Here is a 26,466-nt window from a genome sequence, read left to right as displayed (position 1 = left end):
GACACAATACTCGTTATCTGCTTATTAGGAAATATCTTTGCCTTCCTTGTCTTTGCCAAGGGGACAATTGGTCAGCCTAATTTTCATAATAGGTCTGGAGCAGAGAAAAGACAAAAATCATTGCTTTTCGATTCTTCACAAACAGGACTGAGAAAAGCAAACTGTCATGAACAGGCGCTCATAATCTCTACTGCTACTTCCCCTCGTCCTCGTGTCGTCCTGGTCCTCCTCTTCTTTATCCTCCCGCTTTAAATAATAAATAACACTTATAGAGTGATTGCTATATCTAGGCACTGTTCTAAGCATTTTACTTGCATTAATTCCCTTAATCTCCTCAACCTCATGAGACAGGTAATGTTATCATCATCCCCAATTTATCGTGAGGAAATGGAGGCACAGAGAGGTTAAGTAACTTGCTTAAGATCACAGAGCTAGTAAGTGGTAGAATTAGGATTTAATTCAGGCAGGTTAGCTCAGACTTGCTTCTCTTAACCATTCCCTACAGTTGCCAATATCTGCTTTTAGATGATTTTGAAGAAGGGCACGATACCCTCCACTTCTCTCCTTCCTCTGTTGGACAATTCCCAATTATCCTTCAACCCTTGTGTCTGACCTCTCCTACCCACCTGCCCCATCCAGGTTAAAGTGCTCTTTTGTTTTTATTGAAGTACTTCCACCAGATTAAGATCTAACTTTCAACAGCTGACTGGAAACTTCTTGAGAGTAAGTCCTTTTACAGTCGCTTATTTTTATGTATCTTCAGCCACTAACATAGTAGCACCTTAAAATTCAATGTAAGATTGTTGAATTAAGTAATTAAACAAACCAACTGACACGGTGGAAATAAACCAGGCCAAGACTTAGAGATTTAAGAAAATACAAGCATGGGAATCCCCCATAAACATTTTAGTACAAGAGAGATGTTAGAAACCATCTCATACAAAGGTATCCAGCAACCTAAATAAAGGTTGGATCCTGCCCGCAAAGGTGTTAAAAAAAAATACCTACCAGTGTTTAAAAACAAAGAAGAAGAATTGAAGTAAAATTTCAGAATGAAGAGGTTTTTCACAAAATGTCCTGATTTGTAGCTTCTCTTGAAAAATTGGAAGAACTGCCCAAACCAGATCCACAAACAACTGCCTCCCTGGGATGGGGCAAACGCTCCTTAGTTCACCACAAACTCTGGCCAGCCAGCTCCACCCACTCCCCATCTCCCTGCTTCCTCCAGGTGTCTGGGCTCCCCCACCCTGTCTAATTCATTCCCTTCATATCATCTATCATTGTGTATCATCGTTTAGACTGAGGAGACTTTGAAAGATACACAAGGGTATCACGACAGAGAAGTGACTATACTCCAAGTCTCTCCTCTCCAATTCAGTTCTCTATTCACACTCTAGGTCCTAAGAAATAGCGTTTGTGAAGCATGTTTATCAGTGGAATTCCATGTTTTTGTGAATTCATTGTGCCTTGTGGCGAGTTTTGCTCATAAAAAGAAAAATCTCACACACGCTCAGCTTTTTTAACTTCAATATCCCCAAGCACTGGCATTTATTACATAATTCATTGTCCTTTCCTTTCTCCACCTCCATTTTCTCTGAAAAATGTTTAGTAGATGAACTGTGAAAACCTTATGATTTTTCCTCCCAGACAGCACATCCATCTCTCTCTCTGCCTCAAAATAAATTCCATCCCTTAAAGAAATGGTGACTCCAATACCAAGATAGCTGTGGTTTGGTTGCTTTCAATGCTTTGCCTGTGTTCAAAGGGCAGGATGTTACCACGTGGGTTAATTACCTAGATGGAGCTGTGGTTGAAAAGTGGTGGGTTTTAGAGAATGCCCTCTCTGTGGCTGACAATTTATCACAACGTGGTGTTTTAGGCTTAGCCCCAGCTTGAGAACTAAATTTCTTTTTTTTAATTTAAATGCATTTTTGGGACCAGGCCTGTGGAATGATCTCTGCTACTGTTAAACTGTACAACAGAGAAAGAACAATTTCACATTTTTACTGACCAAGAAATTGCCGAGATTTTTAAAGTTCTTTTACAGTTCAGAGATTTCCAGGGTTAAATATTGCAACTTCAGTAGGATTGATGTTCTGATTAGAGATTAGTTCTACGTGTATGGGGGCAGAGGGGAGCCAATTTTGGAAGAAATTGATTAATTATTTTTATTTCCAAGTGCCGTTTATTTGGTTTAATGGTTTGCCCATGTGTAATAGAAATTCTAGGGCTTAACTTTTAATATCAAGTCATTCAAGGTTATGTGGCTCGAAGTAATCTTAGCTATATAAAAGTTCAACATTGAACCCCACAAATAACCAGCTCAAAAAGTGAAAATAAAAACTCAACAACTGTCTACCTCATGCCCGTTATCTCTCACCTTTAAACCCCCAAAGACACATACACATTCGCATAGTAATTGAATTTATAAATAGTTTAGTATTACGGAGAGATTGGAAAAGGCTAGGATTTATTCCTTGGCTCAGGGCCTTTTTGTTTATTTCACAGTTTCCTATAAAAATACCAAAATGAACAGTTGACTGCCACAATAGTCTGCTAATAAAATAAGAATGCTAGCACAGGAAGCCGGCTTGCTCACTTAATCTTCTGAATATACTGATAGAGTAAGTACAAAGGGTCAGAGAGAATGGGGCAGAGAAAAGAGACCTTGCATGCTTTTCAGTCCTTCCTTGAGACGGTCCTAGGAAAGCACTGAGGGAAGCATCCATGATGACAAATGGCTCTCCCTCCTGCTTCCAGGAAGCCCATGCTGGCTGGGAACTGAGCCCACTGTACTTTACCTTTCAACTTTCTCAGCTTTTAAAACTTCCACCAGAACTTTTTCCCGATATAGCTGTTATGCTGTACATTACATCCCTGTGACTTATTCATTTTATAACTGGAAGTTTGAAACTTTTGACCCCCTTTACCTATTTCGCCCACCTTCCCACCCCACACCCCCCTCTGACAACCACCAATCTGTTGTCTGTATTTATGAGCGTGGTTGTTTTATGTTCTTTGGGGGTTTTTTTGTTTTGTGTTTTAGATGCCACGTATAAGTGAGATCATATGGTATTTGTCTTTCTCTGTCAGACTTATTTCACTTAGCATAATGTTCTCTAGGTCCATCCATGTTGGCACAAATGGCAAGATCTCATTCTTTTTTATGGCTGAATAGCATTCCATTATATATATCACATTTTCTTTATCATTTCATTATTTGATGGACACTTTGGTTGTTTCCATGTCTTGGCTATTGTAAATAATGCTGCAGTGAACATGGGTGTATAGATATCTTTTAGAATTAATCTTTTGCTTTCTTCTGCTGAATCCCCAGAAGTGGAATTTCTGAGTCATAGGGTAATTCTATTTTTAATTTTTCAAGGATCCTCCATACTGTTTTCCATGGTGGCTGCACCAGTTTACATTCCCACATTCTTAATAGTAAGAAACACCACTAACTCATTTGAGTTTCACCTAATCTCTCAACCTTTCTTGACTAAGATGCTGAGCAATCGGGAAACATCTAGAAGGCATACAGAATTACAGAAAAGGGAAAAAGGCAAGAGCTTCTAATATGACACTCTTCCTCAGGAAATGTTGCAGTCTATAAACAAGCCATCTCTTCCTGCTGGTCCCTCCTTCCCACACCTAGAGACCGCCCTTAACCCCGAACTCTTTTTGCCTAACTTGTTTTAAACTTTCTCATCTCTACAATCTTAGCTATTTTGGGAATGAGCAATTCTATCCTTTTTCTTTATTCATGTTATTTACAAAGGAGGACTTCAACAAAGACCAAGTTTTAACTATGCATGTGACAAGGATATTGCTGTGTCTTGTGTGACTGAAATTCACTTGCAATTCCATTGGTCTGAGCAAGAGAAATAAATTTAATGAAATAAAATAAAATAAAAAAAACTAAGGAGATATGAATAAAGTGTGGGCTTTATTGAAAAAAAAAAAAAGAGGATAGGGGGACACAAAAGTGCTTGCAGTAAAGAAATTTTCCATGAAATTTATATGTTACATAGCACATTAGAGTTGTTACATATATATTATAGTGATTGGCTCTAAAGAAATATGTTTACAATATCCAATTCAATGGATTACATTAGATAAAATGTCCCCATACTGTGTCTTCCTTGCAAAGGCCTGAAAACATCTTTATTTTACATCGTGCTGTTTATACAAATTGTACTAATGCAGAGAAGGCTGAAAGACGATCACGTGAATGGCAGAGTGCCCCCTAGTCCTTCTCGGGTCACACCAGGAAGGACTTACCTTGTTACCCATCATCAGGCCCCTGGAATGGGGAGGATCTTATTCTCGGGAAGCCTCTACTCGTCATGGCCCACTACACCATAGAGCTGCCTCTAGATATTGGATCTACAATTTTTCTTATAAAATGAGCATTGTAGCTCCTAAAACATGACTAAGTCATACTTATTCACTAACCACTCCTCCTTCCCAAGATGTATGCTTTGTATTCATTTGTCATTCCTATGACAGGAGGCACACATAGTACTTGCTGAATGACTTGGGGAATTTTTGAGGCTACACATTGTAGAAAGTTTTTATCATTTTTAGATACTTTTTAAAAATTTCTCAGTAAGTTTTGATTTTTATTTAATTTTTAAGTATGGTAAAAATAATAAAACATATATATATATGAATCACTTTTTTGTCCCTAAACTTTTTTTTCTTATTCAGGTTCTTCCTTTGGTTTCTGGTCAAGGACAATGAAATACTGAAATGTAACTGGAAGTGTGAGATTGATCGAAGTTTATGCCATCCAAAAAGCTTGAGCATGTAATTCATAAAATCTCTTATCTATGAAGTGTGAGCATGTTATTCATGTTCACAGATACCATAAAATTTTAGAAGTAGCCAGTGTCCCAGTTCTGCAAATGAGGGAACTGAGGACAAGTCAGGATGGGTAACTTGCTTAGGTCAGAACCAGAATTTAGGTGCTCTGCACTCAGAGAACAGTGATGTTTTCATATTATGGAAATAAAATTTTTTTTTTAAAAAAAGGATTCCACTCTAGAACTTTTTCTTTTAGGGATTTTCTCAAGTGTTTTATAAACTGTTTGGAAGCTGACATGATTCCAGCTAGAGAAACAAAAGGAGTTAATTGCAGACTTCAAATATGTGAACTATTATTTCAAGAAAAATATTCTCCAGATGTTTCCCACCTCCTTTGAGAATGGAAAAGGGGAAATGAGCTTAAAGTTCAGCAAGAAAGATTCAGATTAGATATTAGGAAATGTCGGTCTGTGAAATGCTGCATTGGTTACTGAGGAATGTTGTGAAATAACCTCCTCTAGAGAACTTGTGGAATGTGATGGTTGGCCATCCATTTCAGAGGGGTTAGGTGGGTGGCCCATTTCTAGAGCTGAGGGCACAACCTAGTTGACATCTAAAGTTCCGTATGTCTCAGGAGGTTATGCAGTGCTTATAGTTAGCCACTGAGATAGTTGGCTGCTCCTAATTTTAGCAAAATTCAGAATTCATCAATGAAACTGTTCAAGCTCTATTTTATACTTGTATCAGTCCTGATAGGTATAAATGGGCAGATTGACGAAAATGAATGAATGCTTATTGAATGACTGTGCCCATTGCCTTCATTGGACTGATTGATCAACAACTGATAGGTTTATTTCTTTGGGCTCCATCTCAATGTATTCACCTTGCCAGGGACTTTCTGACTTCCCAAACTTGTGCCCCTGGTCCAAAAACCAAAAAGTAAGGGATCTTGTCCAGGATCTCATATTATATAACAGAGAAATTCTTTATTTCAACTAACAAGACAGATTTGATGTTTGGAGGACAAGATGGAGAAGAGTGATGATACAGTTAGAGCTGTACTTCTAAAACAATATATTGGATGACAGCTCATATATCGGATGAGAACTCCTAAAAGTATAAAAGTAATCAAATAAGAATTTTAAATTTCTAACTTGCAATGTAAATTTCAGTAATATAAGTAATTATATCAATACAAGATGGGGAGCTATCATTTGAAAGAGTTTAATGTCTAAAAAAAAATGTCCTACTAAGTGGATATAAGAGTAATGACATAACATATTTGAAGTACGTTCATTGCGCTGGTAAAAAGTAAATGCTCAGAACCTTAGCGAATATCATTATAACTTTGAAGTTTACTGCCCTTCCTCCCCACCCACCCTCTGGTTCTGGTTTTCTCATATACAGTCACTAACTTTCCCCAATATCAACCAGGAATCATTCTACTGGCTACCCCAAAAAATCCCTTCCCACAAAAGCATTAGGGTTTTTGAAGGTTTCTTCAGAAGATTAGGGTTTATTCATCTCTGAGGCAATAAAGGAGGGAATTTATAATACATATAATAAATATAAAAAGGCCATCTGAATGAATTTTTCCTTTCTTGACTACTCCTCCACTAGAAATTTTTTCTCTGACTCTCCCCTATACAGCAATCAACTCTGCTCACACTTAATCTCCTCCAGAAACCCCTAGAAAGCCAAATTTCTCTACACTCTATTACTTCGAGTTGCTTCTATTGTCCTTTAAAACCTAGGTGCCAGCCCATCCAAGCATAGATGCTCAGTTGCTCCAGTAAAATGGGTTTCAAAGCACATCATCTCAACAAATGTTAACCATCTACCTCCCCTCTCTCTCCTGCTTTGTTTTTCTGCATATCATTCAACACATTGTATATTTACCTTTTTGTTTAGGATATCCTTGTTATGCCCCATCAAAGCATAAGTCTCAGAGTGTTAAAAGTACAATTCTCATTCATAAGTGAGCACGTCAAAATTTTGTTTAACATGATGACTAAGTTGATTTGAAATAACAATATTTACAATCTGAGTTTTTGTTGTTGTTGTTGTTGTTTGTTTTTTTGTTTGTTTTTTTAATTGGGAAGAGGAACAAGACTTTATTGGGGAACAGTGTGTACTTCCAGGACTTTTTTCCAAGTCAAGTTGTTGTCTTTTCAATCTTAGTTGTGGAGGGTGCCATTCAGCTTCAAGTTGTTGTCTTTTCAGTCTTAGTTGTGGAGGGTGCAGCTCAGCTCCAGGTCCAGTTGCCGTTGCTAGTTGCAGGGGGCGCAGCCCACCATCCCTGGGAGAGTCGAACGGGCAACCTTGTGGTTGAGAGGATGCGCTCCAACCAACTGAGCCATCCAGGAGCTCAGCGGCAGCTCAGCTCAAGGTGCCATGTTCAATATTACTTGCAGGGGGCACTGCCCACCATCCCTTGCGAGACTTGAGGAATTGAACTGACAATCTTGTGGTTGAGAGCCCACTGGCCCATGTGGGAATCGAACCGGCAGCCTTCGGAGTTAGGAGCATGGAGCTCTAACCACCTGAGCCACCGGGAGGGCCCTTGTTGTTGTTATTGTTGTTATAATAAACTGATAAAAAAGAATGCCGAGACAATGCTAAGTTAAATATACAACTGTTTAATATTCTAAAGGGCAATGAAACCATAACCTCAGGGGGGTTAACATAGTTTAGTGTATTTAATATCTGTAATGCTAATCAATTATGCCACAAAGTTACCTATCCCACGTTAGAAGATGCCTGAAGGTGAGCTTATTTGCAAGATAATAAAAGGTCATGTGACCATCCATCCTTTTCCTTAGCCAATTTTGGCATACATTTCTTAATGCCCCCTTTCCGACCCCCCACTAAATGGAAACTACATGTGCACTGCCATCTATGAATCAAAAATAATAGACTCTCCTACAATCTGCTCATATAATGAAAATAGCAACAAAATTTGTACAACCAGGTAACGGGTTGCCTTATGAAGGTTTCTATCATTATTAATAATATCCAAGTAGGAAATACGAAGGCTTTCTTCAGCAACTGTTATAGGCAGAATTCTAAATGGGAGTGAGGCTAAATTCGATATTTTCTAAAGCCCCTATAAACACTAAGGATTTTGACTTTGAGGATCCATCAGTAAATACTGAGAAAGTCATACATTTCCTTGTCCCAAGGAAGCTTAACCATGTTGAGTTGTAATGGACAAAAACAACAGGAAAAAAAATAAGGTTGACAGGAATTACATGTAACTTTATGTTAAACTTTCAGGACTAGGAGAATAGTGGTGGTTGAGAAAGTGGGGAAGACTTTACAGAAAATGTAGGAATTGAGTTGGTCTAGGTCTAGGTGTTTGGGCTGAGTTGTGTCCCCCAAAAGTCATATGTTCAAGTGCCAACTCCCAGTACCTCTGAATGCGACTGTAGGTGGAGAAGGGTCTTTAAAGAGAAAATTAAGTGAAAATGAGGTCACTAGGGTGGGCTCTAATCCAATATGACTGGTGTCCTTCTAAGACGAGATTAGGAAACACCATGTAAGGATAGAGGGAAAAGATACCCAGCTACAAGCCAAAGAAAGGGGCCTCGAAAGAAACGCACCCTGCCTTGAGCTCAGACTTCTAGACTCCACAATTGTGTGAAAAGAAATTTCTATTGTTTAAACCACCCAGTCTGAAGTACTTTGTTATGGCGGCCCTAGTGAACTAATACAGGAGGTTTGAAATGTGGAGGGGGCTAGAAGAAGGAGGAAAAGGAGGAGGAGGAGACGAATCCCTCAGAAAAAAAGAATACAATCAATAAAGAGGTCAAAACGGGAGTAGACACACTCGTAGATGAGGAATAACATTTTGAAATAGGGGTTTACATCAGGGAAAGATAGTTACAACTTCTATTCTAATAAATAAGACTCTTTCCTCTGCAGTATTGTGTCTTAAGAAGAATCAAAAACCTTTCAACCCACACATCTCTATCCAAAATTTACTTCCTCAGAGATGTCTGTCCCCACCATCCGTTCCAAAACAGTGTCTTCTACTCCAAGTCACTCTCCAGTCCTTTTCCCGTGCTTTGTTTTCTTCATAGCACTCAAATCTGAAACGATAAAATTTATTTTTAACTTGTTTATTCCTTGTCTCCCCACACTAGAATGTGAGTTCAATAAGATCAGGGACCTCATCTCTTTAACTTACCACTCTATCTCCAATACCCAGAACAATTCCTAAATATAAATATCTCTATAAATAAAATATAAACACCTTTGAATGAATTGCCCTGAGAAATGTAAATGAGGAGAAAATGCTCTTTGAGAGGTGTGGAAAAGCCAAGAAGACAATTCTGGGGAATACTGGAGAAGTAGGATTCTGCCGGACTTGCCTTCGCTTCAGGCGTGGTAAATCTGAGGCCTTGAGAAACTACAAACCCTGAGCAGGGGGCGGTCGGAGGGAGGCACAGGGGAAGACGTCCAAGAGCAGAGCAGACAGGCTTGTCCACACCACACACAACATGGACACGCATACACACACACACACACACACACACACACACACACACACACACACACAGCTGTGTTAGCCCGTGTGAATGGGAAAGTTGGATTTAGGGCAAGGACTGAAATTTTAAATACTTAAGCATTCTTTTGGACAGCAAGCTAAAATTTCATGAGGATAAATGTACAAATCAAATGTTGAGGAGTGTCTAAAATAATATATATCACATTATTCTGTTACATACATTACAGGTCACATGAGGAAACTGAAACTCTCTGCAGTCCTGCCCAAATATAGGGAACCATTTAGGGCTGTTCAAAATGATTAGGATTGGCAAGTCTGACACCAGAATGAGTAACTGCCTTGGTTCTGCTGTTCTTTTTCTTTCTTTCTTTTTTTTTTTTTTTTTTGCCAGTTTTAACATGTACATTTTAATGGCCATTGTTGTTTTATTCGTATTAGGTTTATCATTACTGCATTTAACCTCACATTTACTTTGGCTAGTATCCTTCTTTGAAAATCTTTGACATTTCAGTTGGTTTTGATTTGTCTTTTTGGACCCACTCCATAAACAATAACTTAAATTTGAATAGTGCTTTTCAGCTCACAAAGAATTCATATTATCATTTGTGCCATTGAACAGCCCTGTGGGAGAGGCAGAGATTATAATTTCTATTTCATAGGTAAGGAAACTGAGGTTTAGCGAAGATAAGGGAGTTGCCCAAGGTCACAGACATGGAGAGTCACAGAGCTACATTTCAACTCCAGGTCTTTTGGCTGCTACAATGCTTTTCCCATATGACATGACACCTATCACTAAGCCAGCTTGGCTGGCAAAAAGCCAGTGTCCACACACATTATATATGTTTATGTTTAGGTATACTCACACACATTATCAAATAGAAATCTTAAAAAATCAAATAGAACTCAAAAGATTATTTTGTTCTACATTCTAAAAAAAAAAAAAAAAAAAACAAGGCAAGAAAACCCACTTCTACCATTTCTTCCCAGCAGGAACTCTGAGGCTCCTTCTTCCGCCAGGTGTTTGTATAGTGTTACACAAATCTGATGTTCTTTTGAGTGATTTGGGGAGAACCACCACACCACTTTGACCACCAAAATTATCCTCAGGGACAAGAGGGAAATTATTAAGGATAAGTCAAGCGGTAAATTCTAACCAGGGCTCCTATATAAATATTCAAGTTAAATCTGAACAAAGTTTACTTAAATAAAAAGTCAGAGAAATAGCAGATGGCAGACCGTAGGAGGTGGTTTTGGGGAGAGAAAGGCCAAGCCTGCAAGAGGAAATAATTGTAGTAAAGCACGATCCCACTGGGCCTTTGGTATGCAATTGGGGTTCTTCCAGGCATTTTGCCTCTTTCCAGTTTTCCAGTGTTTCATTAGATTGTCCTGGTTTAAAGATTACTAAGTATAACCCAACACATCCACTAAATTGATGGCAGGGTAAAGGGCCAAGCATGCTAGCTTATTATTAAAGACATCACCACCAGTTTAGGGTTTGATAATTAAATTAATTCATCCCCAAAGGTAGAATTAAGTCCCAGCTTAGACATTACCAGGTATTACCATGTGTTTCTGGTATGGATTAACATTTTCAGCTCTCTAGTAACTGCCTGAGACCCTGGATGCTAGAGCCAGACGGCACTTTAGGGAACAATCGAGTTTTATTTTTTTAAAATTAAGGAGTTGTAGGAATCTGTTCAGATACACAGAAATGAGATGAGAAATAAGGTCTGAAGTTGTGGTCTTCTGAATGAAAAAAGTAAGGACTAGCAATGTGTATAGTATCCTATAATTTGTGTCCTAAAGGGGTGTATATTGCATGTGCATATTCATGGAATATCTCTGGAAACATGTGGGGAAAATGGGGAAGTTGTTGATGCAAAGGAAAGGGATTTTAGATACTGGAGAACAGAAGTGGAAGGGAAATTAACTTTTTCTGGATATTCTTTGCTATTCATTAATGGTTTACAAATATGTCCCTCCTACTACAAGAGTATAAACTCCTTGAGGGCAGGGCCCACTGACTATATCATATTCATTTTTGTAACCCCTACGTGGGTGGGTCTAGCATTGTTTCTGGTAAGTATTAAACAAATTATCATTAAATGCTTACAGCAGATGTTCTTTTTTCACCTGAAATAAATTAGACTATTATTGAGTATAATTCAGTATTAATTTTGTGGCTTTATCCAAATGGTTTATAACAATTAATCATTCTTAGAAGGACAGAAAACAACAGCTTTCTATCTTCTGCCATTTTATCAGCACATAAATTATTTAGAGTACATTTGAAATAAACAGTTCTTAAGACTATCCTGATTTATGAAATGGAGAAAGTTTTATAAATCATTTTGCTGACAGATGTTTCTTCGTTTTTTCCCCCAAAGGGGAAAAATGATTAGTTAGTATATTTAGAAAAATTGTAAAGCAGTGAATTTTGTGGTAGGGATTCTTTAATTAAATACTTTTTAGGTGCTTTTTATTAAATAATTCTTCTGTAGCCTATTCACTCACTTGGCATTACTCTTGAATAAGATATTGCAAAGTCAACGCACATTTTCTAGGAAGTGGAAAACTATGCTCCAGAATTAAGTAAAGCAGAAGCAAAGAAAACAAGCTCTCAGGAGAATGGAAATTAAATTATATATAGACAGAAGTTTATTTAATTAAGTTTTCCAGAAGATACATTAAAAATTGTGGAAAACTTCTCTCTGTCTCTCTTTCTGTCTCTCTTTCACACACACACACACACACACACACACACACACACACACACACACACAGAGCTCTCTCCAGCATTATGATGACACTCCACTTAGGATTCAGATTTTCACTAAGTCCCTGAATACGGTGAGAGCAAAGTATCTGATGTTAGCACTAGGGATGGGTTATTGAACAGACTTCAGTGTGTACCACACTTGCCTGCCCTCTAGTGGTCATTTGCAAACACTGCAGTACCCTGGGCTTTTTGGGTCTTCAGTCCTGGGCATTTCCAGAGCTCTTTTCAAGATAGTTTTTATAAACAGATACCTAAGCCCCATTTATATTTATTCTGTTAACTGCTAATTTGCAAAGGGTGCTATTAAATGTCTTAGAAACCATGTATTCTTATGAGTAGTGAAACATTTCTACCTTACATATGCAATTAGTTTGCTTTGTAAACTCCTTTCTTTCATAATAGTACAAAAATAAACTGTAATGGACTCCAGAACCAATTAACCCAATTCTAAATGAATGACTTCACAGTATTTAGATAGAAGCAAGAACTAGTATCCCTGTATGTGCATAATTATGATAGTGATTTTTATAATGACATTTTGGGACTGTCACATTTGAAGAAACTTCTTTACAATTCAGACTTCTGCAGTTTTTGTTGTTTGCTCTTTAACATTTATATTTATTTGAGACCACACCAAGGCAGCCAAAGGGCATCTAGCTGATGAAAAATCTCAGCCTCTGGCATAAAGTCTATAAATTATCAACTGTTTCCATTTAGAGTAGAATTTTGGCACTTACTAATAAAAGCCTCACTTGCCACCACATTTGCCTCTTTTTGGAGAATCTGTTCTATCTGTTAGGATTGAGTTTAGTGCGAATATGTGACACCCAAAATAACAGTGGTTTAAAGAAGGCAGACCATTATTTCTCTCTTGCACAAATTCCAAACTTAAGGATCAACATGGTGTCTCCATGTTCAAGCAAGGCTACAGTTTCTCTAGCTTGTTGCTCTGCCACCATCAGTGCACAGCTTACACCTAAGGGTCCAAGGTGTCTGGTCTGTTTCCAGGCAACATATCCACATCCAGCTGGCAGAAAGGACGAAGTGCAAAAACATGTCCACTTCCTGTTAGGATCCTTCTTGGAAGTTGCACCCATTCTAACTACATCCAATTGGCCTGAACATGTCACATGCCACAGCTGGCTGAACTGTTTTTGCTCTAGGCTACTCGGTTCCAGCTGAAAACCAGGGGTTGCAATACTATGGAAGAAGGCAGAATTGGTATTTAGGGACAACTAGCACGCTCTCCTATAACCTATAGTCATACCAACTGCCTTCTGTCCACAAATCCTGTTCTCCTCTGTTTTTCCGTTTGATTTTCCTTTGTTTTCTATTAAAAGGTAGCATCTTCCTTTTCATTTGTCTTCCACTTAAGAAGTTCTGATAGTAAAGACTGTGTCTTTTTTTTTTTTTTTCTGTCTTTGTTTTTCCATCTCTGAATATACTCCAAGCACTTGGCCTGCAGGTTTCAACATGTTGGTGCATTCCTTCCTTCCACAGGTGATGGCTGTGCCACCTGCCCCGCTGCAGCTGCTGGGAGTGCTGCTCACCATTTCCCTGGGCTCCATCAGGCTCATTCAGGCTGGTGCCTACTATGGGATCAAGCCGCTGCCGCAAATTCCTCCTCAGATCCCACCGCAAATTCCGCAATACCAGCCCCTGGGCCAACAAATACCTCACATACCTTTGAGCAAAGATGGCCTTACCATGGGCAAGGAGCTGCCCCACATGCAGTATGGCAAAGAGTACCCACATCTACCCCAATATATGAAGGAAATGCAGCCGGTGCCAAGAATGGGCAAGGAAGCAGCACCCAAGAAAGGCAAAGGTAACATCGTGCTCCTGGGCTGTCACAGAACAGCAGCCTTCCGAAACCCTAACCTGCGATCAAGGGGTTGGGGAGCTCAATTTTAGAATTTTTTATTTTAGAATACATTGCTAACATTTATTAAATACCTGCTGCATTCTAAACTCTATCCTTGAAAATTTCAAGTCTTAAAGAAAGATACAAACAAAATTACTATTTTATGTTGCGCTTTACTGTTTTCACAGCATCAAATGACAAAATAATATATATTTAATAACAAATCGTTTATTTCTTTATTCATTACTTATTTATTCAAATATCTGGCAATTATTTAATGAGCATCTATTTTTGTGTCAGGCTCTGGGCCAGATGCTGGGGGACAAAGCAGTAAAAAACAAAAGAAAGGTGACCATCAGTGTCCTGAATTAGGAGAACAATGTTGTAAGGACGTGTTATGCTTAAAAAGTACTCACATAAAAGCATTTTGTGAACAAGGTGCTAGATAAATACAAGTGTTTTTAAGACTGCTCTAATTAAATTACTGCACATGTCAATCAATAAATCAACAAAAGGAGACTAAGGAGTATAGACTGCATCTAGAGATCATACCTGAAAAATCTCTTCCAATACTTTTTAGGCATATTTATTAGTTATTCAACACCCGCAAACTGTTTATCACTGTGAGCAACACTTTCTTACAAATTCAGTTGGTTTATTTGGAGTTCTAGGAAACCTAGCATTTGCAGGAAAGGTACTGCATCAAAGTAGCAATTGCCTTTAAGGAAGTGGAGGCTATTTCTCTGGTTCCTGCGAAAGCAGGAAACTCCACTTCTGGAGAACTACCGGATTTGGCGCTAAGAGGGCTAGATGCCTCGAGGCCAGAAATAAGGGAGACCTAGTCATTTAACCTCTATGAAACTACTTTTCCTCATACGTAAAGTAAGATTGTTGAGAGGATCGATGCCATAAGGTAAGTAAACGTGCTAAGTAAACACTATGAGACACCACAAGAATTCTGAGTTGCCAACACTGGTCTCACAACAAACCCTAAGTAAGAACAGAGTAAGTTCCAGGCAATATGCTAGACACTGGGGACGCTGATGAATAAGACGTGACCCTGCCCCAGACGCTCCCTTGATGTGTTAGCTACACAATCCACTGCTTAGAAATAACATGCCTTGATAGTACTCTCATAATAACTATTGGCATAAAAGAAGTATTACCAATTGGCTTCTCTTTAGGAACTGATATTCCACTAGGGGGACTAGCTCAGCCATTTGTTTTCCTTCCTTGAATGGCCTGCCTGGCTTTTGGCATTTCCTGTACTTATTGTGATGAGTACCAGATTTCACTCAGGGAATTTGGGAAGAATAGAAATTCAATGGTTCTATTTTGTTTTCTGACAGTAGCTCAGTGAAAAATACAACAGTCAGGATTAAGATGTCACCACTGGTTACAATAAGACTTTGGGACCATAAATTTCATTTCTTTATGTTATCCATTACTTCCAGTAGCATGGGAGATCCAAAGTTGTGTTTCTCTGCAAGGTGTAACATAATCATTTATGTTACTATACACTTGTATTTCGATAACAATTCGAGAAAGCACAACACCTTTCATATCCATGATCTAATCTTATAGTGTGGATATATTATTCTTGCTGTACAGATAGGCAAGCAGACTTGCTAACGGCTTAAGTGACCCAATCAAGATCTCATTTCCAGGCCAGGAGCTTCCTGCTCCTAATCCCAGTTCTACTCCATTCCACACTGCTCGTCATGCTAAAATCCTAAAATATCTTATTCACTTCTGTTTAAAAACCAAATTTGCAAATGAGAAAAAACACATTAAAGAATGAATATCTAAGGCTTAGTAAATCCTGCAGCACATAAAGAAATTAAGCAAGTCTATCTGACTCCAGAGGACAGATATGGAAGGTGTTATTAAATCACAAACAAAATAAAATGCTCCAGTTCTTCCCCAAGTCCACATGATGGCTTTCATCATCCACATCACACTGCATTTTCACAAGAGGAAATGTTTTTGCCATATATTATTACATTAAAATATCAAGGACAAGGAGATCCAAGATGGCAGAGTAGATAAACACTGTGCCTGCATCCTTCCATGAACACATTAAAATTGCAGCTAAAATTATAGAACAATCAACCTGGAGAACCACCTGAAGTCTAGCTGAATAAGATCCTACAACTAAAAATATAAAGAAGAGGCTATGCCAAGAATGGTAGGAGGGGTAGAGACACGGAACAGGATCCAAACCTTCCTGTGCAAGTTGAAAATTAGGAGGGATATCTCGGCTACAGAGGTTACCCCCCAAAGGAGTCAGGGACTCCAGCCCTCCACACCAGGCTCCCCAGCTTGGAATACTGGTACTGGTAAGAGGAGCCCCCCTAAAACAATCTGGCTGTGAAAAACAGTAGGGATTCCAACCATTTGGGTGGGATGACAGAAAGCTATAGGAAACCCAGATGTCCTTTTAAAGGGCCTATGCACAGACTCACTGTCTCCCAGGCACTCGCCTTGGACTCCAGCAGAAGGACAGTGATTCAAGGGGCCTCAGAGACATACGGGGGGCAAACTAAGGTGTGTGGCTCCAGGTGGAGGACTGGAGGACAGTCAGCATTTTGTTGGTGAGGAGGTCCTCCTTCTATGCAGCCGGCAGAGAGACACCATCTTTCCTATGTTGAGCCCGCCCGCACAGGCCAAATCTGAATCTGAATGGCCTGGGGAGCTCTGCAGCTCCACCAAGCTGATTCAGCTGGGACCCTGCCCCACCCAACTCCTGGACCACGGAAGGCACTTTCTCCACAAGCAGCCAGCTCATCCACACTGTACTCTGTCTTGGGAAACTATAGAAATCCAAAGCCCCAGGCAAGCAGTGACTCGCCTCACTGTGCTCTGAGACTTTTGCCATGTCACTCCAGGCTCAGCACTGGCACCAAACCACAGTCTACATTAACCTGGTGACCACAACTCTTCCCACTCTAGTGATCCCTGAGACCCACCCAACTTGTATACTGCATGAGGCTTTATCAGCAGCTCAACCGAAAGAGATGGGGCTGGTAGCAGTAGGCCTCTGGGTGTGCTGGCTTTATGTGGAGTTATCCTAGGCCTGGTATTGGTGGTGGCTGTCCTCAGTTCGCAGCATGGCCTCTCCCAAGCACCTCCAGGTTTACCACAGGCAGCAAACAACTGTAGATCACTTTGTACCTCCTACCTGGCCAGTCACAGGCAGTGGCTGACTCAGGCCTGCACCAGACAGCCTTCCAACAGGCCCCAGAACAAATATACTTGAAGACTGGCTTCGGACCATAGCAGATCACCACCCAATTAGCCCCACAAGTGGCACACATAAAGGGTGGTCTCAACAGGCACCAGAGCCCACTGGGGCAAATCCCATTCAGTGGGATAAGCCTCCTGTACAGCAGCCCATAAACTGTGAACATGGCCAAACCCCACAGCCAGTCAGCCTGAGGGTAAATCCCACCCACTGATGTGCCAATAGCAACCAAGGCTCTACTATAACAGGAGGGCACACATAACCCACACAAGAGACACTCCTGGAACACCTGGCTCAGGTGGCCAGGGAGACTGCTCCACTGGACCCCACAAGACATCTACCACATAAGGCCACCCGGCTAAGACTGGGAGACATAGCAGATCCACCTAATACATAGAAACAAACTCAGAGAGGCAGCCAAAATGAGGAAACAAAGAAATGTGCCCAAGTGAAAGAACAGGAGAAAAATCCAGAAAAACAACTAAACGAAATGTAGGCAAGCAACCTACCAGATACAAAGTTCAAAACAATGGTTATAAAGATGCTCAAGGAACTTAGTGAGAACTTCACGAAAAAGGCTGCAAGCATAAAAAAAAGGACATAGAAACCATTAAAAAAGAAACAGTCAGAAGAAAGAATACAATAGCTGAAATGAAGAATGCACTAGGGGTCAGCCTAGGTGGCTCAGGCGATTGGAGCACCGTGCTCCGAACGCCAAGGTTGCTGGTTCGATTCCCACATGGGTCAGTGAGCTGCGCCCTCTACAGCTAAGATTGTGAAAACAGCTCTCCCTGGAGCTGGGCTGCTGTGAGCAGCCGGAGGTCAGCATGAGCAGCCGGAAGTTAGCGCAAGCAGCCGGAAGTTGGCACGAGCTGCCACAGGCTGCCGAGTGCTGACGTGGGCTACTGTGTGCTGCTGTGAATGGCCAGAAGCCATTGTGAGTGGCTGGCAGCCAGTGAGAGCTGCTGTGAGTGGCCGACTGGCGACTGACTGCCTCAGCTGGGGGGTGGGGGGGGCGAAGCAAGGGGCGAAGCACAAGGCTCATAACACCAGCATGGGCCAGGGAGCTGTGTTCTACACAACTAGACTGAGAAACAATGGCTTGAAGCGGAGTTGGTGGGGGGAGGCGGAAGAAAGGGGGAAAAAAAGAATGCACTAGAAGGAATCACTGCAGACTAAATGAAGCAGAGGATTGAATCAGTGATTTGGAAGATAAGGTAGCAGAAAACACCCAATCAGAACAGCAAAAAGAGAAAAGAATTGGGGTGGCCGGTCGGTTAGCTCAGTTGGCTAGAGCATGGTGCTAATAGCACCAAGGTTGCTGGTTTGATCCCCACATGGGCCACTGTGAGCTGCGCCCTCCTTAAAAAGAAAAAAAAAAAAATGAGGATAGTTTAAGAGACAACATCAAGTGTAACAACATAGTTGCTGTGACAACATCAAGTATAACAACATTCACATTATAGGGGTACCAGAAGGAGTAGAGAGAAAGCAAGAGATTGAGAACCTATTTAAAGAAACAATGACTGAAAACTTTCCTAACCTGGTGAAGGGAATAGGCATACAAGTCCAGGAAGTACAAAAAGTCCCAAACAAAATTATCCCAAACAGGCCTACACCTAGGTATTATACATTATAATTAGAATGGCAAAGGTTAAACACAAAGAGAATCCTAAAACCACCAAGAGAAAGGGAACTAGTAACTTATAAGGGAGCTCCCATAAGACTGGCAGCTAATTTCTCAACAGAAACTTTGCAGGCCAAAAGGGATTGGCACAAAATGTTCAATGTGATGAAAAGCAAGGACCTACAACCAAGACTACTGTACCCAGCAAGGCTATCATTTAAAATCAAAGAACAGATAAAGAGCTTCCTAGACAAGAAAAAGCTAAAGAAGTTCATCACCACCAAACCGGTATTGCAAGGAATGTTAGAAGGTCTTCTTTAAAATGGAAAAAAAAATCAAAATTATGAATAATAAAATGGCAAAAGCCACATATCTAGCAACAATTTCTTTCAATGTAAATGGATTAAATGCTCCAATCAAAAGACATAAGAGGGCTAAATGGATTTAAAAGAAAAAAAACCCTTACATATGCTGCCTACAAGAGACTCACTTCATATTGAAAGACACACACAGACAGAAAGTAAAGGGATGGAAAAAAATATTTCATGAAAATGGAAATGAAAAACACACAAAAAAGCTGGGATATCAATACTTATACATTTAAAACAAAGGCTATAAGAAGAAACAACTAAGGACTCAGTAATCCCACTTCAGGGTATTTATCTGAGGAAACCCAAAACACTACTTTGAGGTGATGTGTGCATCCATATGTTCACTGCAGCATTGTTTACAATGGCCAAGATGTGGAGACAACCTGGGTGTCCATCAATGGAAGAATGGATAGAGGAGGTAGTACATATATACAATGGAACATTGCTTGGCTATGGAAGGGGATGGGTTATTGCCGTCTGCAGCAGTAAGGATGGACCTGGAGGGTATTGTGCTGAGTATGTCAGAGAAAGACAGATGCAATGTGACTTCATGTGGAACCTAAGAACAAAATTAACAAACAAACTTATAGACACAGAAAACATTCTGATGGTTGCCAGATGGAAGGGGGTTTGGGGTATAAGTGCAAGAAGGGGAAGGGATTAAGATGTACAAATTGGTTGTTACATGATAGTTATGGGGATGTAGGGTATAGCATTAGGGATACAATCAATTAACATTGTAATAACTATGTATGGTGTCAGATGGGTACTAGATTTGATAGGGTGATAGATGGGAGGGCGGTGGGGTGGGGTGAAAAAGGTGACAGGATTAAAAAGTACAAATTGGTAGTTAAAAAATAGTCATGGGGATGTAAAGCAAAGCATAGGGAATATAGTCAGTGATATGATAATAACTATTTATAGTTCCATGTGGATACTAACTAGTCAGGGGGATCACTTCTTCAATTATAGAAATGTCTAATTACTATGCTGTACACCTGAAATTAATAAAAAATAATATCGAATGTCAACTGTAATTGATGAATTTAAAAAGGGGGAGAAAGGCAAAGGGGAATAAGATATCAAAATGTCCAGATATAAAACAAATAAATCATAGGGTGTAATGTACAGCAAGGGGAACAGATTCAATAATATTGTGATAGCATAGTACAGTGTCAGATGGTTGCTGTACTTATCATGGCATATAAATGTTGAATAACTGTGGTGTATCCCTGAAACAATATAGTGTGTTACTATATATACTATAGTATGTGAGCTATATTTTTAATAAAAATGTTAAACGTAAATAAAAGAGTTCAAGAAAGTAATTTAGATAAAATATAAAGAGAACAGCTGAAGGAAACCAATTGCCTTAAAGGGATGTTTTCATACTGTGGTGTTTAACTTTTAGCCTACTCTAAATGTAAGATAGCCTTCCTAAATGTGGGGACAGCATTTCCCAAAATATTTTCTGAAAATTCCATTTAAAGATCTTGAATTTTTAAATTTTAAGGGTTTTCTATATCTATTTCATATAACTGAAATATATAAACAAATTAGTAGATAATAAGATATATAAATTCTGTTACATTAAATAGAAATTACAATCCATAAAAAAAATCAAGAAAATGGAAAAATACAGTATATCAAGAAGTAGTAAAAAAAAACCCAGAAATAATAAAAATGGAGAATGACTCCAACATTGTTTAAAATACATACACACACATACCTAGAACACATGAGATGGAAATATATGTAAATGTCAAGTGATTACCTCTGAGTAGTGGGCTTATAGGCAACTTTGATTTTTCTTTATCGTTCTTCGAATTTTCTATAGAGAACACACCATAATATCTCCAAGTTTTATACTTGGGAAAATGTTTCTTTATTACTTTTAAGGTTTTTTACTTAACCAATGCTGATAAAAGTAGCAGCAGATAACAATTCTCAAAACACTATCTCAAATATGTCAAAGAAATTATTAGCTTGATTATCCTTTAAGTATTGATAACGTACAGTCCTGCAAGATGAACACATTATTCCTAGTTGCTCCTCTCAATAAGTAATAGATAAATGTGCCAGAACTAAATAATCATTGTCATGACTTCCTTGAAGCGAAGGATAATCAATATTAATTGCTCTTTTTCCTTCCCTCTCTCTATCTTTCTCTCTATCTCTCTCTCTCCTCTTTCCCAGTAGAAGTACCATTAGCCAGTTTACGAGGGGAGCAAGGTCCCCGTGGGGAGCCTGGCCCAAGAGGACCACCTGGGCCCCCTGGTTTACCAGGTCATGGGATACCTGGAGTCAAAGGAAAACCAGGGCCACAGGGATATCCCGGAATTGGAAAGCCAGGTATGCCTGGAATGCCAGGAAAGCCAGGCGCCATGGGAATGCCTGGGGCAAAAGGGGAAATTGGACCAAAAGGGGAAATTGGGCCCATGGGGATCCCAGGACCACAAGGACCTCCCGGGCCTCACGGACTTCCTGGCATTGGGAAACCAGGTGGACCAGGGTTACCAGGGCAACCAGGTGCAAAAGGTGAGCGAGGACCCAAAGGACCCCCAGGACCCCCAGGCCTTCAAGGTCCTAAAGGAGAGAAGGGCTTCGGGATGCCAGGTCTGCCAGGCCTGAAGGGTCCACCAGGGATGCATGGCCCTCCCGGCCCTGTCGGACTTCCAGGAGTGGGCAAACCAGGAGTGACAGGCTTCCCTGGGCCCCAGGGCCCCCTGGGAAAGCCAGGTCCTCCAGGTGAACCTGGGCCACAAGGCCCTATTGGGATACCAGGGGTTCAAGGACCTCCTGGGATGCCTGGAGTTGGAAAACCAGGCCAGGATGGAATCCCTGGCCAGCCAGGGTTTCCAGGTGGCAAAGGGGAACAGGGACTGCCCGGGCTGCCAGGACCCCCGGGCCTTCCAGGGATCGGAAAACCAGGCTTCCCAGGACCCAAAGGTGACAGGGGCGTAGGGGGTGTTCCTGGGGTTCTGGGACCAAGAGGGGAGAAAGGACCAGTAGGTGCCCCTGGGTTGGGGGGTCCCCCAGGAGAGCCAGGCCTGCCTGGAATGCCAGGTCCTATGGGCCCTCCAGGTGCTATTGGTTTTCCTGGACCTAAAGGAGAAGGTGGGGTTGTGGGGCCACAGGGGCCACCAGGTCCCAAGGGTGAGCCAGGGCTTCAAGGCTTCCCAGGAAAGCCAGGTTTCCTTGGTGAAGTAGGGCCGCCTGGCATAAGGGGTTTGCCAGGTCCCATAGGGCCCAAGGGGGAAGCTGGGCACAAAGGTTTGCCAGGGCTCCCTGGTGCTCCAGGGCTGCTTGGACCAAAGGGAGAGCCAGGAATCCCAGGGGATCAGGGTTTGCAGGGCCCCCCAGGCATCCCAGGTATTGCAGGCCCTAGTGGCCCCATTGGACCACCTGGAATTCCAGGTCCCAAAGGAGAACCAGGCCTCCCAGGACCCCCTGGGTTCCCTGGAGTAGGAAAGCCTGGAGTAGCAGGACTTCACGGCCCCCCAGGGAAGCCTGGTGCCCTGGGTCCTCAAGGCCAGCCTGGCCTTCCAGGGCCCCCAGGCCCTCCGGGGCCCCCAGGCCCCCCAGCTGCCATGCCCCCTACACCACCTCCCCATGGAGAGTATCTACCAGATATGGGGCTGGGGATTGATGGAGTGAAACCCCCCCATGCCTATGGGGCTAAGAAAGGCAAGCACGGAGGGCCAGCCTACGAAATGCCTGCATTTACCGCGGAGCTGACTGCACCTTTCCCACCTGTGGGGGCTCCAGTGAAGTTTGACAAACTGCTCTACAACGGCAGACAGAACTACAACCCGCAGACCGGCATCTTCACCTGCGAGGTCCCAGGCGTCTACTACTTTGCATACCATGTTCACTGCAAGGGGGGCAACGTGTGGGTTGCTCTGTTCAAGAACAACGAGCCCATGATGTACACATATGACGAGTACAAAAAGGGCTTCCTGGACCAGGCTTCGGGGAGTGCGGTGCTGCTGCTCAGGCCCGGAGACCGCGTGTTCCTTCAGATGCCCTCAGAACAGGCCGCGGGGCTGTACGCTGGGCAGTATGTCCATTCCTCCTTTTCAGGATATTTATTGTATCCCATGTAAAAAAGAAACCAAAAAGAGAGAGATTTAATAGAAGAAAATGATGCACCGAGAAATCTGAATGAAAAACATAATTGCTTCAAAACATTTATATAGTTGGAAAGTTTATATTTAAGTGAGAATTTGAACCATCATGTACAAATAAAAACTAGGATGCATGTTGTATGCTCTGCACAGCAGCTTGTAATTGAAAATGATGGGACAGATTTATGTATCAAGTACTGACACTTGTGTTGTACCCACTGGAATCGTATTCGCTGTTGTATGTTATGTGCTTCCATGGTAACCTGCTTATTCAGATCAGTCAAAATATTTCAGTATGAAAGATCTCAGCTAGTGAAAGTCACTCACTCATATTGTTTACTTTAGAATATTTATAAATGTGGCTTAAAGAAATGTCCATGATAACAATTACATACCGTATTTACTTGCATAATTTCCTGTGTTTGTGCAGATATTTTGCCATGGAATGTGGGGGGAGTTCTACAGTGTTACTGCCTCGGTGGGTGGGGGACAGGGGTCCATGGTAGGATTTAATGGAAGGGCTATTTCTCTCCTGTGTCTTTTAACACCAGGAGTCCTACTCAGCACTGTGTATCTAGTGTCTCTAGAAGAACAAGTGAACCAATTTTGACCATTGTGTATTTACTCAGTGCTTTCTCTGTGCCTCGCACTGGGTGAGACCGACACCTTTGTGTGAATTAAGGCAGCGCTCCACAAGGAGCTAACAAACCAGCTGGGAGACATGAGCAGTAAATAACTCATTTATTCCTCAAGGGTTCTTTTTGTTTGTTTTCTGATTTTTTTTTTCCTTCTCTCTGTGTAATTTCCATTATGGCCCAACTAATATAAACACCTGGAAGTTATAAGAAAAAAAATAATGCTCTCTTCCCATGACTTTCCAGTTGTGTGGAATTTTCATTATCAGTAGCAGTTATTCTGTTTACATGCATATGAAAATCCCCTCCTTAGCCTACACACACAAATGACTACAATGAGGTTTCATCCATGCAGGGGATATCAGTATTTTTTAGTAACTGTTGAATTTCAAAGAAATTTCCCTGTGTAGTATACATGCAAATTGGTATGTGGTCTGAGATTCCAAAGTCACTTTCCAAAATCCAATTCATCTTTTATTTGGGAGTGTAAAAGAATTACACAGGAAAATAATTCTTTTGAAAAAATAATTTCTGAAGTTTTGAATTTAAAAATGAATGTACTACTTCCTGGTGTAGGTACTAAAATTGTAGGAAAAGAACTGTTTTCTTTAGTAGAAGCAAACTGTGGAAGGGCTATCTGCAATGTCAAAGGGCAATGATAGCCCATGCTTTTCATGTCACCCCATACTCAAAGAGTCAATATAAGTTTAAAGAGAAAAATAAATATTTTTCCAAGTTTTCACTTAGGTACATACTAACTGCTTTGGGCATTCAAATCTGGTCTCAAAACACAGCCAAAGCATTTCAAGTCAGCTATGAGTCTACTGCTGACACTATAAGCCACTGGGGAAAATAATGTGGAGCTATGGTGGTGAAATCCTGTGTCTTTTCCACAAAACGAAGAGTGAGGAGTTGAGGGGATAGTTCCAGATGGGAAATTACACAAATAAATACGGTATATGGAAATGTGTCTATGTCAAATCTGAATCCTTTTAACAATCACGAAAATTCTCTTCAATCTAATATGTCTGTTCTCTTATGATATACGAGCACCATTTCGTCTCAATTTCTTAAAAACAGAAATGAGTTAATTACCACAGCATTTCTTATTCACTGCTAATCATATGACAAAATTTTCCCATTAGAAAATGTCCCACCCAACTTTCAGTTTCAAGGCAGACAGCATTAATGTTGCCAAATATCCTTTGGGTTGGTCTTTGAGGATACTGGTTAGGGGCTGATGATAATGGGGATGATGGGGAGCCACTGGGCTCCTTCTGCTGAACAGCTGCATTGAAATGGCTTGGAAGCCAGATCAGCTGATTTGTAAAACTGTATTTATCTGTACATGTATGGCTTTTTATTTCCACCACATAAGAGAGAAAATACCTATTTAGTTAAAACCAAATTTCAGTTTCCAAAATACCTTCCAACTTATTTATTGGTTGTTACTCAATTGCCTATATGTGTGTGAGTGTGAGAGTGTGTGTGTGTGTGTGTGTGTGTGTGTGTGTGTGTGTGTGCGCGTATATTATCGGGCATATGCTTCTAACTTTTCGATAGGGGAGGAGCAAAATCTATGCCAGATACTGTGTATTCTACAATGGTGCTAATCTCAGAGCTAAATGAATTACTCCACTTAATTTAAAAAAAAAAAAAGAGTTTTAAATAATTATCTATGTGTCTGTGTTTCTCTTTTGAGTGTTGCACATCACGTTAACACATTAGTGTAAAAGCAGATGAAACAACCGCGTACTCTAAAGTGTAGGGATAGTACTATAACCCGTATTTAATTCAAAGTTAACTAGAATTTTTCCATGTGAAATGGACCCAACTGGCATTGTTATTTAAATACAGAGTTTTAAGCAGTATGACATCCCACAGGGGAAAAGAATGTCTGTAGTGGGTGACTGTTCTCAAATATCTTACAGAATACCATGAATGGTGAATAGACTGGTAACTTTTTCGAGTTTCCATGATAGATTTGAGACTTGTCAATAGCAAATCATTTTTTGTATTTAAATTTTTGTACTGATTTGAAAAAAGTCTTATTAAATATCTTTAAAAGAATGTTTCTCATCTTGTTCCTATTACTCAGCTGACAGTTTGAACCTCATAACATTTTTGTCCCCAAGTGTAATAATTAGCAGCTGAAATGGAGACCTAAAACAATCGTAGCCTAAACAGGACAACTATTTCTCTCTGACATTACAGCTCTGAGCATAAGCAGTCTCGGATTCATTGGGTAGCTCCAGTGAAGACCCCAGGTTCCTTCTAAAGTAGTCTCCCCTTGTCTGCAGTCTCACCTGCCGTGTTTTCAGTTACCTGCAGTCAACTGTAGTCCAACAATATCAAACGGAAAATTCCAGAAGTAAACAACTCATACGTTTTAAATTGCACAGCATTCGGAGTTGTGTGATGAAATCTCACAGCATCCTGCTGCGTTCAGCCCCAGATGAAAATTATCCCTTTGTCCAGCGTATTGTCGCTATATACACTACCC

At 40.7% G+C, this 26,466-nt stretch overlaps 1 protein-coding gene across 2 annotated transcripts in view; it reads left to right on the top strand.

The window, feature by feature from the left end:
- COL8A1 (collagen type VIII alpha 1 chain) overlaps window positions 1-26,033 on the top strand; it is a 155,059-nt gene extending 129,026 nt beyond the window's left edge. Inside the window, exons 3-4 of one of the 2 annotated variants that reach the window (XM_019756541.3) lie at window positions 13,596-13,923; window positions 21,398-26,033. In XM_019756541.3, the coding sequence (XP_019612100.3) occupies window positions 13,599-13,923; window positions 21,398-23,307 (2,235 nt within the window). In that variant the 5' untranslated portion in view covers window positions 13,596-13,598 and the 3' untranslated portion in view covers window positions 23,308-26,033. The remainder of the gene's footprint in view (window positions 1-13,595; window positions 13,924-21,397) is intronic. The other variant, XM_019756542.3, reaches the window with a different exon arrangement.
- Window positions 26,034-26,466: the final 433 nt, after the last annotated feature.

This window comes from Rhinolophus sinicus, chromosome 17 (genome assembly GCF_057876585.1).
Source record: "Rhinolophus sinicus isolate RSI-liver-muscle chromosome 17, RSI-T2T, whole genome shotgun sequence".
NCBI classification, from domain to species: domain Eukaryota; kingdom Metazoa; phylum Chordata; class Mammalia; order Chiroptera; family Rhinolophidae; genus Rhinolophus; species Rhinolophus sinicus.
The sequence above is the reverse complement of the archived record's forward strand: the minus strand, read 5'-3'. Positions and strand labels throughout refer to the sequence as shown.